This window comes from Leptonotus elevatus, chromosome 12, assembly GCF_054856555.1.
Source record: "Leptonotus elevatus isolate MCC_2025b chromosome 12, RoL_Lele_1.0, whole genome shotgun sequence".
NCBI lineage: Eukaryota > Metazoa > Chordata > Actinopteri > Syngnathiformes > Syngnathidae > Leptonotus > Leptonotus elevatus.
The window spans coordinates 23,300,403-23,316,929 of record NC_141250.1 but is presented as its reverse complement, the minus strand read 5'-3'; the positions used below and the strand labels follow the sequence as shown (position 1 = coordinate 23,316,929).

At 48.4% G+C, this 16,527-nt stretch overlaps 1 protein-coding gene and 1 non-coding gene across 2 annotated transcripts; both read left to right on the top strand.

The window, feature by feature from the left end:
• Positions 1 to 839: 839 nt before the first annotated feature.
• Positions 840 to 948, top strand: trnal-caa (transfer RNA leucine (anticodon CAA)). Its single transcript has 2 exons — positions 840 to 877; positions 903 to 948. It is a non-coding gene; the product is annotated as a tRNA-Leu (tRNA).
• A 10,654-nt stretch (positions 949 to 11,602) lies between these two features.
• On the top strand, positions 11,603 to 13,382 carry olig2 (oligodendrocyte lineage transcription factor 2). The gene is made up of 2 exons (XM_086090923.1): positions 11,603 to 11,746; positions 12,423 to 13,382. Exon 2 carries the CDS (start codon positions 12,442 to 12,444, stop codon positions 13,231 to 13,233), a length of 792 nt encoding a protein of 263 aa, XP_085947049.1. The 5' UTR covers positions 11,603 to 11,746; positions 12,423 to 12,441; the 3' UTR covers positions 13,234 to 13,382.
• Positions 13,383 to 16,527: the final 3,145 nt, after the last annotated feature.

The following is a 16,527-nucleotide window of genomic DNA, read 5'->3' as shown; positions in this document are numbered from 1 at the left end:
CTTCATGTTTATGACGTCTCGGCAACAATTAGGAAACAAAGATCAAGATCCGATCACGTGAAGGCAGGACATGATTTTCAGATGATCGTGACAAAATAAAATGGCTTGAACTTATTTTCTGAAATGGATTTGCTAATTTTATGCTAAGAGTTTTTTAGTGCAAAAACGGACCTAAAAATATTTTAACTCGTGCTGTCAAAGCAATAACTGATGAATTCATCATCAGAAATAACCTCATTAATTATGAATTAACGCAGATTAATGGCACTATTCTTTTTCTTTTCTTTTTAACCACAGATGATTCTTTGCGTGACGGCGGATGGTTCCATTCAAGTGAGCACAGTTTGCGTTTCAGCATAAAGTCAAGCATGAGAAACGATGCAAGTCGTCAACTGATACGAAAAAGACGCGCGTGTGCAGTGGATCAAAAATGCGGAAGACGGACATATATTTATATACTTTTTATTATATATATATTTTTTGGTCATATGAAGGGTACATTTACATTTACTCGGATGTTTGCAATTGACCCTTTTTTTTTTTTCACTCATTCATACAAACACGTTCTCCCCGGCGGGGAAGCAATGGACGTGAATTGAGACGACGTCAGGTTGACGACGTCATTAAGAGGCGACTGTCGAGTCGTGGTTGAAAAATGTTGAGTTTTTAAATTTATAAGGGCATATCATATGTTTCTGATGTGTTTTCGTCCACTTCAGGACGCATTTAATCCCTCGCTTTAATATGGCAGAGCAGAAGAGAAAGATCATCTTCATCCCGTTCACGTTCTCGCTGCTTTCTAATTATGAATAGAAAAAGAGTGAGCTTCAGTGTCAGTTGTCAGGATGGCCGAGCGGTCTAAGGCGCCAGACTCAAGGTTGAAACCTTCTCGCCAACGGGAATTCTGGTCTCCGAATGGAGGCGTGGGTTCGAATCCCACTTCTGACATGACTTTTTTTTCTGCTTTTTAACATGTCAACTCATTCGGAATATACGACGAAGGTCGATTTTGCGTGGCTTTTCTCCGGGTTCGCGCTTTGCCCCCCCCCATTCCGAAGACATGCATTGAACACCAAACTGTCCATGGGTGCGATTGTGAAGGTGGGCGCTTGTTGGTCTCCTTGTGCTCTGCGATTGGCTGGCAACCCGTTGAGGGTGTAACCCCGCCGACTGCCCCAAGCCAGCTGGGATAGGCTCCAGCGACCCTTGTGAGGACAAGCGCTTAAGAAAATGGAAGGAATTATTGTATGTTTTTTTTCTGTCACGCACACACGCACGGATCGTTGGCGTCCACTAGAGGTCAGTGTAGGAAAAGGAAACAACAGCACGCAACAGCACGCGTATGGGGAGGGATTTGCCCCTAAATGATTCACACAAATACATTTGGGATTTTCACGTGTTTTTCACATCCACACACATTTCCTTCTTTTTGTAATTTTGTGTGTGCATTTTCTATGATTTATGCTTGCGAGTGGTCGAATTGTAGATTATTTTTGAGACCAACGTCACGCTGTCTCGAGATACAGTATTGATAAACACAAGTTCCTCCTCCGTCCACGGGGAGGCAGTGTTGCTCTCTCCATTGAATGTGAACGGGCCGTTTCTCGTTTAAAATTGACAAACGGAAAACGAGCCGTTATCGCGTCCTCCGCATAATAATGTGTTTATATTACACAAGTCGGGAAAGAAAATGCGACCTTAATCACCACCGAAATTGATGAGTGTGAATCATTTGGAGACAAATCTCTCCTCGCACCACACGGAGCACAACATTAGGGACACTCGCTTATGTGCACGTGATGGTGTCCCTAATCATATGTCCACTGAGACTTTTTTTCTTTGACTTTTTGGAAAGTTGCCACAAGCAAGCTTTGAGTTCATGCAGGCTGATGATGATGATGATGATGATGATGATGATGATGATGATGATGATGATGATGATGATGACGATGATAACAGAACAGGAACGAGAACTCGTGGCTGCTTGCGACACGCTACTAATTAGAGATCGATGACACACATTGTACGAGATGATGATAAGCTAACTCACTAGCATGTAGCTCAAATGCTAACGCGTGGAAGTTAAACTGCGCAACAAACTCTTTTCCGTTTGTGGTGAGTGACGACTGTGTCAAGTATCTTGCAAGCCGACGGGAGGTGACGAGCACCAACTTTATTTTATTTATTCATTTTTAAAATATTTTTGTAAATTGTTTGTCTACTTTCGCATAAATTGTCACTCACGCAGTTCTGTGACCGGCATTGTGATGCAAATGGCGTCTCAAGGCTGCTGGACAAAAGTTGCAAATTAAGGTTGTCACCAGCTTCAAATAAATGATGATGATCAACCCATATTTTTTGAAATATTATTATTAATTGTTGAAGTAGTACGACTACTCTAGTTTATCATTGTTTTGTTTATTATTTTAATTAGGAGTGGTTTTTAAAATATTATTATTATCATCATCATTATTGTTACTATTAGTCTTATTAAAATGAAGCAAATGAGATGCAGTTAGCATTAGCATCGCTAACAGAAAAGTTACACATTTTTGTCTTGATGTGATTTTTGTTGTTTACATGCTAATTTGAGGACTGCCCCCTCCCCACCCTAAAACAGTTGTAATCCTCTGATTAGTATGCCAGGAGCAAATGTGCTTGTGTGTGTGTGTGTGTGTGTGTGTGTGTGGGGGGGGGGGGGGCATTCAGTGGGAAACAGTAAGGTGGCTCTACTCGTTGGGCCCTTGAAGGTCTCCTGACTTGTTGAGCAGGTAGTAGCAGGATTGACCCATAAGACCCCCTGAGCCCATTTTGACCCCCCCTCACACACACACACACACACACACCCCCACCCCCACACACACACACTCTCTCCTGACTACTGCCACATTGGAATGTTCCAAAAAGAGCTCGCCGGTCCAGACCCAACGTGTCACGTTCAAGTCTCGTCGCACAAAAGGGCCTGGATGGGGAAATGTGGTGGGGGGCCGGGGGCGGTGAGGGGGTCACTTGAGGGTCCGGCCCAGGCTGATTGAGGGGAATCACTTGACACACAAACAATTAGCACTCAACACACACGGAGATTAGCTATAGGCCGCGTTGCCTACTTTAGCTTAGCGACCCCCCAATCGTGACATTTGTCCACACAAAATGGCCGCACCCCCAAAGCGTCTTTGAATTGAGCGATGGCGTGGAAAGCAGACGCGATGAGCGACTGGAAGGAAAGCAACGGTGACTTTGACACATCAAAATGGCCGCCATCATTAGCACGATGCTAAGTTGCTAAAGCGTCATCCGTCCTCACCAAAATTCATATGCACGACAGTTGCAGAGGCGGCAAATCCAGGTCCAGAACCCCCCCGCCACAGTGCGGCTTTAGCCTCTCATGCTAGCTAGCTAGCTAGCATGAGGTGATAAAGCCGTTTTGACTGTTCTGGACCTGGATTTGCCACCTCTGGACAGTTTTTTCTCCTGGCGGGAAGGTCTTCCCAAACTACAAAAAAGAAAAAGAAAAGATAACACACAGGCAGAAACCGACGGAAAAAACATTGTAATTGCGGTTATCGATGTATTTTTGCGGGCATCACAAGCGTCCATAGATTTGCCTCCCAAAGCCAGTTTGCGAGCTTTGAAAATTGAACAACTTTTTGCCAAGATTTGGACTTTGCCAGGCATCAAGTGCAGCGCCGCGTTGCTCTTTCATCCAAACTGATTTCTTTCCGTCCCCCCATGGAAGCGTGCAGCCCACCGACTCCCCTTGTTAGCACCCTCCATTGCCCCCCACCGCCGCTCCCCCCTCCGGTCCTAGCTGTCAGCGCTACAACAATAGCGCAGCATTAGCATGCTAATGAGGCCGACAGGTGGCCAGTAGACGTCTCAATTAAAGAGCTCGTTAAACAGCAAAGTTAAGCAACAGCACTTTTTTTTTTGTGTGTGCATTTCTCACGCAACAAATGAGCGCGTGTGAGTGACAGGTCGCAGGAAGTGAGACGGACGGACGCGGCTAACGAGCGCATTGAAATGCGGCCTTTCCTTGAGGGACGCCATTAAATGACCAAAAGGCCACGAGCGAGACCACAACGCCACAAAACCAACACGACAAGTTTATGCTTCCTCCTGCCTGTCTTTCGTGTCCTCAAAATTGTTTTTGTAAGGAACCCCCCCCCCCCCCCCTTCTCGTGTAAGGAGTCGCCAACTGTCCCATGGACAAAAGTACGCCCTAGATCGAGCGTCCCCAAGTTTTTTTGTCCAAATTGTCCCATGAAGAAAGGGCCCCAAGGATCCCGTACACGCTGGCCCCAATCACAGAGAGGGGAGGGGGGCGATCAGCCATGTTGGGTGTGGCAAAGTATCATCAAGACGTTGCATTCCAGCACTAATTGGCTACGATTATTTTCCACATCCAATATGGCGGACACGCTGCTCTCCTTTGAGTCCACTCGATCCAGTTCCCACTCTGCTCGATGCACTGATCTGAATCTATGGCTGGATAGCTGATAGGCCAAGACTTTTGAAGCGGCGAGGCGGCCATATTGCTCCTCCCAAGAAACGTTTCTTGGCATACCATCCAATACATTTACAGTCTTGAAATTGGAGAACATTTGAGACAGTTCGTAGTAGAAACACAAACAAGAGGACTTCAAACATTTTACAACGAGCCTTAAATACGTGTATATGCTTAATGATGTTTGCTGGCAGAAACGTGTCTATTTTTTATGAAAGAATTAGTGTAAGTGTAATCCAATGAAAGATGCCTGTGCCAAATCTAATATTGGAGTCGAAGGAACTGAGCCATGAAAGAAAAACGGGGTCTTCAAAGCAGCACATATCGTTTACTTGTGCATGACTTGTTGTTGTTGTTGTTTAGCTTGTTGTTTTTTAGCCCCGCCCCCCGGTCTTATACTAACCGCCGACGAGCTGTAAATGGACCGCATCGTTTATACAGTAGTCTGCTCGCGAGATGGGAGGAGCAAGATGGCCGCCTTGGGACTTCAATGGCTTGCGCGGGCGTGTCTGGGCTGTTGGCGATCCAGTCGTCCGTTCGGATCAGCGCTTGTGTGTCTGCTGGACTGCATACTGCCCCCTGGTGGCCAACAAAACCACAACACCAAAATGCTGAAAGATGATTTTGTGTTTGGACAACGTTTTTACTCAAAACAACTTTGCTGCTATTATTATTATTTCAACAACCGCTTATCATGTCTTCTCACGTGCATGTGTGTGTGTGTGTGTGTGTGTGTGTGTGCGTGTGTGTGTGTGTGTGTGTGTGTGTGTGTGTGTGTGTGTTCATTGTGTAGGACAATAAAGATGTAACACGACATGCTAATCACTTTGTAGCCACCACCAGTTTAGTGCTAATCCGCGGGGCCGTGTTCTCTGGACTGTGAAAACGGGGGCGTGTGTGCGTGAGTGTGTGTGTGTGTGTGTGTGTGTGCGTGCGCGCGCGCGTGCGCGTGCGTGTGAGACATGCGTCACGTCGGGAGTTAATGGGGCGGGCGGCGGGCGTTGGACAAACGGGGTTATGTTACGCGGTCGCGCACAATCGGCGACGGCGGCACTGGACACACACACACAAAAACATGTGTGTGAAAGATGGCCGCCCCGCCCCGCCCCGCCCCACCCCACCCCTTATGAATATGCTAATCCTGGTTTAGCATAGCTCGTTAATTAATGAGCCACAATGGCCCGCTTCTTGGTCCTGGTCTCGGTGTTGTTGCTGCCATACTGACACCATTGGAGCAGACTTTGAGTGTCGTGAAGGCGGGCTGCGTTTAGCATTTAGCGCGTCTGTTAGCGTGGGCCGGGTATTAACCTACATAACGGCAAGTGCACAACAAAAGGCAACAAAAGACAACAAAAGCTGTCGGCCATGACTCACCTCCCAGGGACAGCATGTCGTCCTTATTTAGCTACTCGTTAGCCTCATGCTAATGAGTGCGAGTACAATAGCGACAATGTTGTTTCTGGCGCGTGACGGCTAGCGTCAACGTTGTGACTGTGAACCTCGAAATGCTTTTGTTTTTTTTGTTGAACTCATTCTAATGCTTGGACTAGCGAGCGGTTGCTTGTTTAGCCTACGAGGTCGGTTAACGCCATCACTTGCTAAAAATGTCAAATAACTTAGCGAAGGCTTTGTGCAATTTAGTGCTAATGCTAATGCTTTGAACTCAATATGAATTTACCGGAAGATGACTTAGTTTTTAAGCGGTTGGGAAATGCAAGAAGGAGCAAAATGTTGCCTTCGGTTGCACTTTGACCCCGCATCAACCTCGGTGTGAAAAGGACTCTGCATGACCTCGCGCTCCACAATAGCGACGTTGGCCTAAAAGGACAGTTAGCAATTGCAACAAACGAAAGGTGACACTCAGGAAAGCAGAGACCAAGCACATCCACGTCGCAGGATTAGCATTAGCATTAGCTGGGCTAACATAGCTTAGTGTAATTTTAGCGCAGTCGTCACTTTAGCGTAACTCTTGTGGTTGTTGTTAATCTCATTTGAGCTCATTTATTCAATCATGTTCGCGGGCTGCTTTTAGCTTGGAATAGTTCGTGACATTTTTGATTTGCTATTGTTTTAAGCAACGGCTATTTAGTGTTTGTGTCATCAAAGTAAATGTGAGCTAAATTAGGCTTTTAGTTGTAAGTAATGGCATTTAGCGTTAGCATGGCGGCGTCATTTTTTGTTTTTAGCTCAATTGGCTTTCTACGTTTTGTTTGTTGGTTTAATGTTGGTAAGAGCGATACGAGTTAGCAGCGATTTAGCATTAGCGTGTGCTTTGTCATTTGTTGCTTGTGTTATGTGAGTAAGATTTGGACTTTTCATCGATCGTGAACAGAAATGCAGCTCGTGTCTGCTCGTGTGTCAAGTCAACATGCGAGTGGCGATAATGAGTGTTCATGAAATGGCAGCGAGCTCATTAGGACCAACGGAACCCCCTCGAGTCGCCCGCCTCATTATAGGAGGCGGCGCTGCCAAGCCCGCCTTATTAGCACCCGCGTGCTAAAACGCACGCTAACATTTGGAATGCATGCACTCGACGAAGTTCTTCATTTTCATTTGTTAATTAGCAAACTTGCATTTTGAAGGAAGGCACTTTTTGTGCAACAGGTGTGAAGGCTAACTTCCTTAGCATGAATTCTTAATGATATATTTGATTGACAAGCGCACAAAAACTGGCAATAATAACAAATGCTTTGCACGAGCGTGTTTTTGTATTTTTCGATTGATTTTTCATGACAAGATGAAAGCATTTTCTTTTTTTTAGGAATAGCTTCATTTCTTTGGTTAATAGCATTTTTTTTTTACTTATTTGGAGCAATTTGCCTTTTTTGGTCATTTGATGTTTTTCATTCGTATCACTTTATTTGTAACATTTTCACATTTGTTAAAAGGTCAGCATTTGATTATGTCTAAAAACGCAGGATAGCGTTTGTGTTTAAAAGCATTGGATTTCATTTCATGCTTATTGGCTTGTTCCTGATATTTTCTTTGATCGGTCGCACCCTGAAGCGTACACGTTGCTTTCGTGAGTCGTCATGAATCGATGGCTGACCTTCTTCACCTCCGCGGAGGGCCCAAATATTAGGAACAGCTGCGATGCCGCTAATCGAGTGGCCGAGCCAGCGAGTGTGAGCAGTGGACGTTTAATTAGCAGCAACAAGTGTCCAACGCCTTTCGTTTTGTGTGCGTGTCCACTTCAGGGTGCTCAAGACTTGGAGGACCCCCCCCACCCCCCACCGCCCCCGCCCCCACCAGAAGACAAGTCAGGTCCTCGAGTCAATAGTCCGCCAGGCAACAGAGGTGAGGAATGGCAGGCCTCCAAATCATGGCCTGTTTTGTTTTTTGTTTTTTACAGTGGCAAACGGTTGATGGGGGGGGGGGGGGTGATGGGTGTCCTGGTAGGTGGTCATCGCTGACCCGCGCTCACCCCGCATCCTGTCGCTTTTCTCCGCCGCCTTGTCGCCGAGACCTCCCAGCTAATTAGCCCCCCAGGAGGCGCTAAACGCGTCCGTGTGACTCTGGCGTCGGCCGAGACGCCATTCAGGACGCCCCCCCCCCCAAGCCACCGCCCCCCCCAAGCCACCGCCCCTCTACATTTCATCACCGCCTCCCGGTTTTGTCCCACTGTCTCCGTCCATCAATCTTGCCATTAGGCCCCCGTATTACGGAAACCGGCGGGACCGCCCCTTTACAGACCCCCCCTCCCCCCCCACGGTCTCATTAACCCCACCTGTTGCTGGCCAGCGATGCCGGCCCCGCCTCCTGAGCAAGGTGGTGGGGGGGCAGCACTTTGGGTGGTATGTTTCGTGTGGGGGGGGGTCCACAAAGCCCCCTGTGTTCAGGCGGGCCCACTGGAGCTTGTTTTACAACAGGGGAGGGGCCGCCCTCAATGGGCCGATGATGTGAACCGCCCCCCGACCCCTTTCACGCTCACAAACCCCCCCTCCAACCCCCCAACAATAACCCCATGAACCCCCCCAAGACACCGCGCGCCAAAGAAAAAAAATGTTCTCATCAGCTCACAAGGCAGAACTGATATCAGAACTGATATCGTATCGATCGACAGATTCAAGACAGGGTTAAGGTTTGGAATTCGGCCCAGGGTTTGACAAATGGACTTCAAACCCAGAGTTCAAACCCAGCAAATGAGTTTGAAATCAGCCAGTCTTGAAAGCCTAATTTGACGCGCTCACCCAAATCTCAAATCCTAAATCTGGCTTGAAACCCGACCATGAGATCCTCGGGTTCGGGTTTTCCGGCTGAGGCGGATTTAGGGTGTGAAATTTGTGGTTTCAAATCAGTACTCAGTACGAACAAGTGTCAGAATGAATCAATTCATGGGCAACTTTTTGAAGAACTTGCAAAACATCTGCTTTTACTTTGAAAATTGATCACAAGTGAAGCGCGACTCCATCGCTTTCAAAACGTGTGATTTTGCACAATTGCTGTTTATCAACAAATAATCATTTGTTAAACAAAATGGTTTTGATATGCGCTTTAATGCTAATTTAAATCAATCAATCAAATGAATGAATCGATCAATAAATGAATCGATCAATAAATGAATCGATCAAATCAATCGATCAACTAAATCAATTTAAATAAAGGTAGCCAGTGTCCTCGTGCTGGAGTTTGTCAAATGTCTTGACCACGTCTGCCTTTTTTTAAGTGTGCGTGCGTTGCTTTACTTTTAGCATCAAAATGGCGGCCACTTCATTGGCAACAAATCAACAAATCAAGACAAACTTTTGGACGCGTCGTAATTATTTTCATTGAATTCACTCAATATAAATTTGCTACTTTTTGTGAGTAGATTTGATTTGAGAGTAAAATGTCAAATAAAAGCAGCCTTTTTTTAAATGACATATTTTACTTGACATTATGAACATGACGTACAACATTTCCTTCCACTTTTATTTTGAAAGCACATTTGTGTGTGTGTTGCGCGAGCGCGCTTGAGCTTGCGTTGTCGCGCGCGTGTCGACAACTTGTTGAGGAAAGTGTGAAACGGGATTAGCGCGCTAACACGCCAGCCTGAGCTAGCGAGGCTAGCCGTTGTGAGTTGGGGGGGTCTTTCAGGCCTTGAATAGCCGTGCGAATATATTCATCCCCATGCGGCTTTGTCGATACCCCCCCCCCCCCCGCCTCGCCCCCGTGACCCTGCAGGATCAGAGAGCAGCTTGTCGAAACATTTGTAACATTTGGCGAAAGCAAATCACTGCTTGTTGAATTGAGGCGAGGAGCGAAGACGAACAAAGTCCCCCCACCCTCTAGTCCTCAACCGCCCCCCCCCCCCCCCCCCGATCTCCTCTGGCTCTCCCACACAGTGGCGCAAATCCCCTTTTTCAGCGGTGGGCGGCGGGAGGGAAGAATGGGCCGAGCCGGGCCGGCGCCATTCAATTTGTCAGGCCGTGTAAAGAGCTCGTCAGTGGCACGGGAAGCCGTCCGAGCCCTGACACTTAATTAGCTCCTAATAGTCGCATAAAAGCCCCCCCCCACCGGCCAGAGCCGGCCCCAGCGCTCAAAGAGCCGGCGTATCGTTTTAAGGAGCGTTCGCCAGCCCACAAAATGTGGCCAGAGCCGCAACAGAAGGCAAAGAAGCGGCAACAAGGCCGCAAACATCGGCGCTGTCGGCGCTTCCGATCCGAGCGGCCGCAACGTCATCGAACCCGAACGCTGGCGAACGTCAGCAACGAAAACGGGCAGAAAGCGCCCTTGAATGCGCCTTCTGCCGTCGTGGCCGCCTCCAAACACGACCGCTCTCACATTCGACGCCTTTTCTTTTGTTTTGAAAGCAAAGCAGCAAAAGACGGCGGCCGCCATTTTGTGCCTTCAACAACAGCAAAAACCGCCAAAAATCATCAAATCCACATTTGGAGCATCAGCGGCACCAAAACCGCAAAGACCGTCCCAAGTCCGAATGAAAGATTGGCAACGGCCCAAATGTTGCGGGACGTCCAACGGGAGCTTTTCTTTTCGGGTTCCAACTCCGGGAGACGTCACGACGGCGGCGCTCCTCGGAGTTCGCCGGCATTCCGGCAAATCCCTAAAAACTCCACGTCAGTCGGCAGCGGAAAGAAAAAGAACAATTCCCAAAAAGAAGCTGGCAGGACTCGCGCGTCCGACCAATGAGCGCAAACAAACAAAATGGAAAAAGCAGATGTTACAGATGTCAAGTCGGCGCAACCGCCGCGTCGTCTTCAGTTCGGCAAGTGACAAAATGGCCGCTCCCTGACATGGATGAAAACGGCTGCGTTCGGACACTCTTTGAACGCTTTTCTACAAATGCAATATTCATCAGAACGTCTCGTTTGGGTCGCGATTGCCGAGAAATGTTTGAGCGTGACTTGAAATGCGAGAGTAGCAACAAACCAGTGGAAACGATTCTTCATCATCATCATCATCATCAACTTGAATGCTCGTTATGCTCGCAACAAGCAAATTGTGTTGCGTCCCCGCATGGCGGAAGGTCGCGTGCGGCGGCTGCGAAGCCGCTTTCTGATGATGCGGAAGAAGGTCTCATCTGTCCAACGAGGTTTCCGCTCGTATGCCGTCTCGGCCGACCGCCCGCGCGGGGGAGCGGTTCTGCCTCGTCGCAGGGGCGGAGCTCAAATCAGCTATCGAATCACGAAGAGGCCTTTCTTCATCATCGTCGTGTTTAACTTTGCCCGGAAGGGTTTTTTCTTCGTCAGGAAATTCCCGGATTTCCTGCCCGACAATGTCCTTCGTGACCCGACCTGTTCGCCGCCGGCCGCAGTCTTCGCGGCTCTTCCTCCCCCACCCTCCATCTTTCTTTCTTTCTTCTCGTCATCATTATTATCTTTTGCAAACAAACAGATAGTGGGAGGGGCTTAATTTATGAGCAAGTCGTCATTTACAAACATTTGAAATGGATTTATTTACGCACCTGCATGCTTCAAAGCAAGGGTGCGAGCGTGTGTGTGTGTGTGTCATTTCACTTAACAATTTGCGGCCCCTCCCTCAAGGCAGTTGATTGCCAGCTTGAACACACACACGCACACGCACACGCACACAGAGTGACCGTTGTTTTCGCGGTGCCCCCCCCCCCCCCCCCCCCTCCATATAAAAGTCTGCAAGCCCGCCAGGCGCGTCACTGTGCAGCTGGCCCGCACTCGGAAGGACGTCCACGTGCGGCGCACGTCCAACGTTGACACGTCACGCGGATTCCAAGTCAACCTTTTGACCTTTTGGGCAACTTTCAAGTTCGCCAGCCAACACGCGACGGTAAGTTGCAACAATTTGACGACGCGGACACGCGCTTTGGGAAACTTTTATTTTCTTTTCTTTTCTTTCATGGCGGCTCGCACCTTTGCGACCTCAGGTGCACTTTTCATGCTATTGTATTTATTTATAAGCAGAGACGTCAATTCCACGCGTCGTCACTTTTGACTCCATGACGCAGAAAGTGTCATTTCGATTGCGTCATCATGTGGCCTCTTTGGAATGCGTCCTATTTGTCGTCTTCGACGGTGAACGTGAACGCGTAGTAAATATATATTTAATAAACTATATGCGCGCCAATTGAAACCTTGTTGTGGACGAAATCTCATTTAAAAAACAGGATAATGGATTCGTTAAAAAAATATATTTTAAAGTGAAGGGCGAAAATAAACATTTGGTGTATTTATTCATTTTGTACTTTTTAGCCACATAAAAAGTCTTGTCATCTGTCAATTTACAAATGTTTTCATTCTGAATTTGTTTGCTGAAATGAGAGAAAACGTTTTCCAAATGTGAAATTGCTGAACGGTCAAATTATAAAAGCGCTTTTAATTGGCGTCATAAGAAAAGGAAGCGGGAAATAAATGTGGTTTTCTTCAAATTTCTCCCGCCGCATTTCAAGCCCATTTTTGTTTCGCTCGCTCGCCGCCAATTGTTCTGACCCGATGCTGTCTCGCAGGTGCAGGTGCGCGCGCTCGATGGAGTCGGACGCGAGCCGCGTGTCGTCGCCGGAAGCGGTCGCCGCCGCCTTCCTGGCCGCGCCGCGCCGCTCCGCGCACGCGCACGCGCACGGCTTCCCGGGCGCCGTGTCGTCCACGCAGGGCGACTCGCCCACGGGGGGGCCGCCGCCGCCCCCCCGCCACCATCTCCGCCGCTACGCGGACGACGACGACGACGACGAGGACGACGACGACGACGACGACGGGGACGCGCTTTCGGCGGCGGCGCGCTTGGCCTCCTGCAAGAAGGCCGAGCGCAAGTTGCTGTCCGAGCACGAGCTGCAGTCCATCCGGCTGAAGATCAACAGCCGCGAGCGCAAGCGCATGCACGACCTGAACGTGGCCATGGACGGCCTGCGCGAGGTCATGCCCTACGCGCACGGACCCTCCGTGCGAAAACTGTCCAAGATCGCCACCTTGCTGCTGGCCAGGAATTACATCCTCATGCTCAGCTCGTCGCTGGACGAGATGAAGCGGCTGCTGGCTGACGTTTACGGCGGCGGGGGCGGCGGCGGCGGGGGGGCGGGCGCGGCCCACCACGCCTCCCTGACGCACGCGCATCTGGCGGCGGGACCGCACGGCGTGCACCACTCGCTGCTGCCGCCTCCGCCGCCGCCGCCGCCGCCGCCGCCCTCCGCCAGGGCCCCTCACGGACTCCTCAAGGGGCCCCCGCCCGCCTTCGGGCACTGGGGGGTCGCCGCCGCCGGGATGCCGTGCCCGTGCAGCATGTGCGTGGTGCCGCGCCTGCACGCGGGGGACTCCAACAAGTGAACGCGCGCCAACGTGCGCGGCCCTTTCCCCGCCGCGACGCTTGTAAATAGGCGAACAGTGCACGCGCTTGCACGCGCGCCTTCTTCTCCTTTGTACATTTTTTCTAAGGAATATTTATTGACGATTAAGTGTCATGTGACTCCACTCAAATAAAGTTTAAGAAATGACACGAAAAAATTGGATTGGATTTTATTCCCGTTTGCATTTTTTGAGTATCAGATTTTTTGAAAAAATGCCATTCTGTAAATGTCTTCTTATTTGAGTTATAAAAGTGGGGGGGGGAACGAAAATAGATCGAATGTCATCTTTTTGCCAATTTGACACACTTTTAACACGTCATCGTCTCGCATCATTTTCCATTTTCACGTCACGTATAAGAAAAGAACAAATAAACAAAAAGGTATTTTGTTTTGTTTGAGTTTTATCAATCTAAAGAATTCAAAGTCCTTGTTGTGAGTTTGGAGGGTAACATTTTGCGCTCATTATTAGTCATAATTTTCGAATCCATCTGTGGATATTCACCTTTCAATTTAGATTTAATTTTTAAGATTTAACTCCAGGCGCAAATGTTGCCGTCTTCTTCCGATTCGTTTCTCGTCACTGCAGCGACCATGAAAAATAATTATTTGAGGCCCTTTTGAACGATAACCAAAAAAAAAAAAAAAAACGATCAATGATGATTTCCAGGACAGCAAGTTGAAATCTCGCTGCACTCACAACAATTACAAATAAACGAAACATTTAAGCCTTCACATTGTAAAAATGGAAAATCTTTCTGCTGGCCACTCAGCATTAAAGGTTGGAAAGGATTGGTGAGCGCGGCCCCTGCTGCTGCTCACCGCTTCTTCCGGAATGCCTCAAATGCGGACAACCAATTTCGGCCCACTTCGGTGGCACTTTTTGTCAGGACTCCCCCCAAAATGTCGGCCTCGAACAGATTATATCTTGATCACAATGATCAATTTGTATCGGTTGGCCCAATCTCCAATATTTATATTGCACTGTTAAGACGTTTGTTTTACTCTCATTTTAAGTTACAGTAGCACAACCGCATTTCACATTTTCAGTCGTAAAGATTTAATGTAAAGACGGAATGTGCAAATCACAATTTTACAGTTCACCACTGTAACTTTTTTTTCTCCCTCTTTTTTTTTAATGCAGGCCAGACACTCGTTTTTATCTGAAAAAATATATATAATTGTATTTTTTTATCAAATGATTCACAACAATAATTTACAGTCATTAGAATGAATTTACTTTTGGCGAAAAGCACCGCAGCGAGTGACGCGCGTGCCCGCGCGTGCCCGCGTCCAACAATCGGCTGAAAAACGGGGCAGCAATTGAACGCGTTCTCGCTGTGGCACTTTTCGGGGAACGACTGGCAAAAAGTCCAAACGTCTCTGCTGGGCCTCCCGTTGGCGCCCCGCCCCCTTTTCCAGGTGAGGACGCCGGCAAGTGGTTTGATGTTAGCGCTTTTCCTCCTCGCAGGCTCCGTTCCTGGCTCGGGGACGGATGACAACGCGCGCGCGCACGCACGCCAAAAATATAAAAGAATAAAAAAGAAAAATATTCAAAGCTAAAAAAGTGAGTTTGAATGTAGTGCAGTTAAGTTTTCTTTTCTTCGAGGTCTTGTTTGCTTGCCAACTTTGAAAACTGCTTTCCAAAGTCTGGTCAAGCTCTTTCACTTGATTCGGTCCAATTGGGTCACTTTTAATTCGGCTAATTCGGTCCGATCCGGCTAATTTGGCGAGCTCGGGTGCCATTGGCTGCCATTTTGTGTCATTGGATCAATCAAGTGCTTCAAGCCCAGCGTGCGTCTCCCGTTTGCATCTTGGGTCCCGGGGGAGGTTTTTCGACTGCGGGGGAGGATCCAGAGCCGATCCAGACCAGACCCCGCACGACCCCGCGCGACCTCGGGCGGCAGGCCGAGTGCAAAGCAACACCTTGTTGGATTTGCACAATTTTGCAATTCTTGTGCGACCCGCCGAGTCGAAAACCAGTAAGAATCGTTTGATTTGAATCTTTCTTTATCTGCGGAGGTTCGAGCGGCCGTCAGGTTGTGCGTTCCAACCTCAGCGCCGGTGACCCTGTCCGAGCGTCCTTGAGCGGAACCCTGATTTGCTCCCGGCGGACCCGGCACCGGTCGACCGCCGGCGTGTGCAAGAACGGAAGAATGCGAAGCTTTGGAAAGCACTTTGGTGTCGTTTTAAAAAAAAGTCCATTTACCGATTTGAAAACGGATCCACGGTCCAAACTGTGTATATTTATCTCCCGCCATGAACAAGTTGCTGCTTACGTGTCGGGTTACAGGAAGTCACGGTTTGCAAAATATTGTTGAGAGAAATCCATTTTGCCAAAATTGAACCGAAAACCACAACCAGCAACGTTTCTATACAAATACATCAAATATGAGACAAAAAGATTTGTTGTTGTTGTTGATGTTGGCAAAATGAAGCGAGGTCATCTTTGCTCAAGTTAGCCCCGCCCCCTCACAGCCCGCCGGCCGCCAGTCTCCTCAGAGATCCGAGCGACAAACAGGAGCGGTCACTCTCAAACGGCACGCAGTCCTGTCAAAGCGGCCCCCCCCCCCCCTGTGAAAAAAAGCTGTTGCAACAAAATGGCCGCCCGTCAGTGACCGATTGAGAGGCGCGTCATCAGGACTTGAGCCCGTTAGCGGCAAGTCGGGCCGAACATTCCAATATCCGACGGCAATAGTCAACAATCAGTACAACTGAACATTCATGAAAACATAAAGTCAACAAAAAGAAATGGATTTGACCACCTGTCATGTTCTCGAAACATGAAGACGGAAGAACGAGTTGAAGGGGACACAAGACACATTTTTTATGAAGAGCTCAAATGAATTGCAATCACGTTGACGTCCTTGTGCTCGAATGTGTTTATTAGCAAGAGAGAGAGAGAGAGAGAGAGAAAGAGAGAAAGAGAGAGAGAGAGAGAGAGAGAGAGAGAGAGAAAGAGAGAGAGAGAGAGAGAGAGAGAGAGAGAGAGAGAATGAGAGAGAGAATGAGAGAGAGAGAGAAAGAGAGAGAGAGAGAGAGAGAGAGAGAGAGAGAGAGAGAGAAAGAGAGAGAGAGAGAGAATGAGAGAGAGAGAGAATGAGAGAGAGAGAGAAAGAGAGAGAGAGAGAGAGAAAGAGAAAGAGAGAGAAAGAGAGAAAGAGAGAAAGAGAGAGAGAGAGAGAGAGAGAGAGGCGCTTGCTCTAAAAATGCATAGCATCCGTTCTGCACAAAATGGTGGCCAAAAGGTCCAGAATTGCGGCCGAACGAGCGGGAA

Excerpts from the sequence above, each read along its gene's own strand:
- olig2 (XM_086090923.1), top strand. The coding sequence starts at position 12,442 with ATGGAGTCGGACGCGAGCCGCGTGTCGTCGCCGGAAGCGGTCGCCGCC.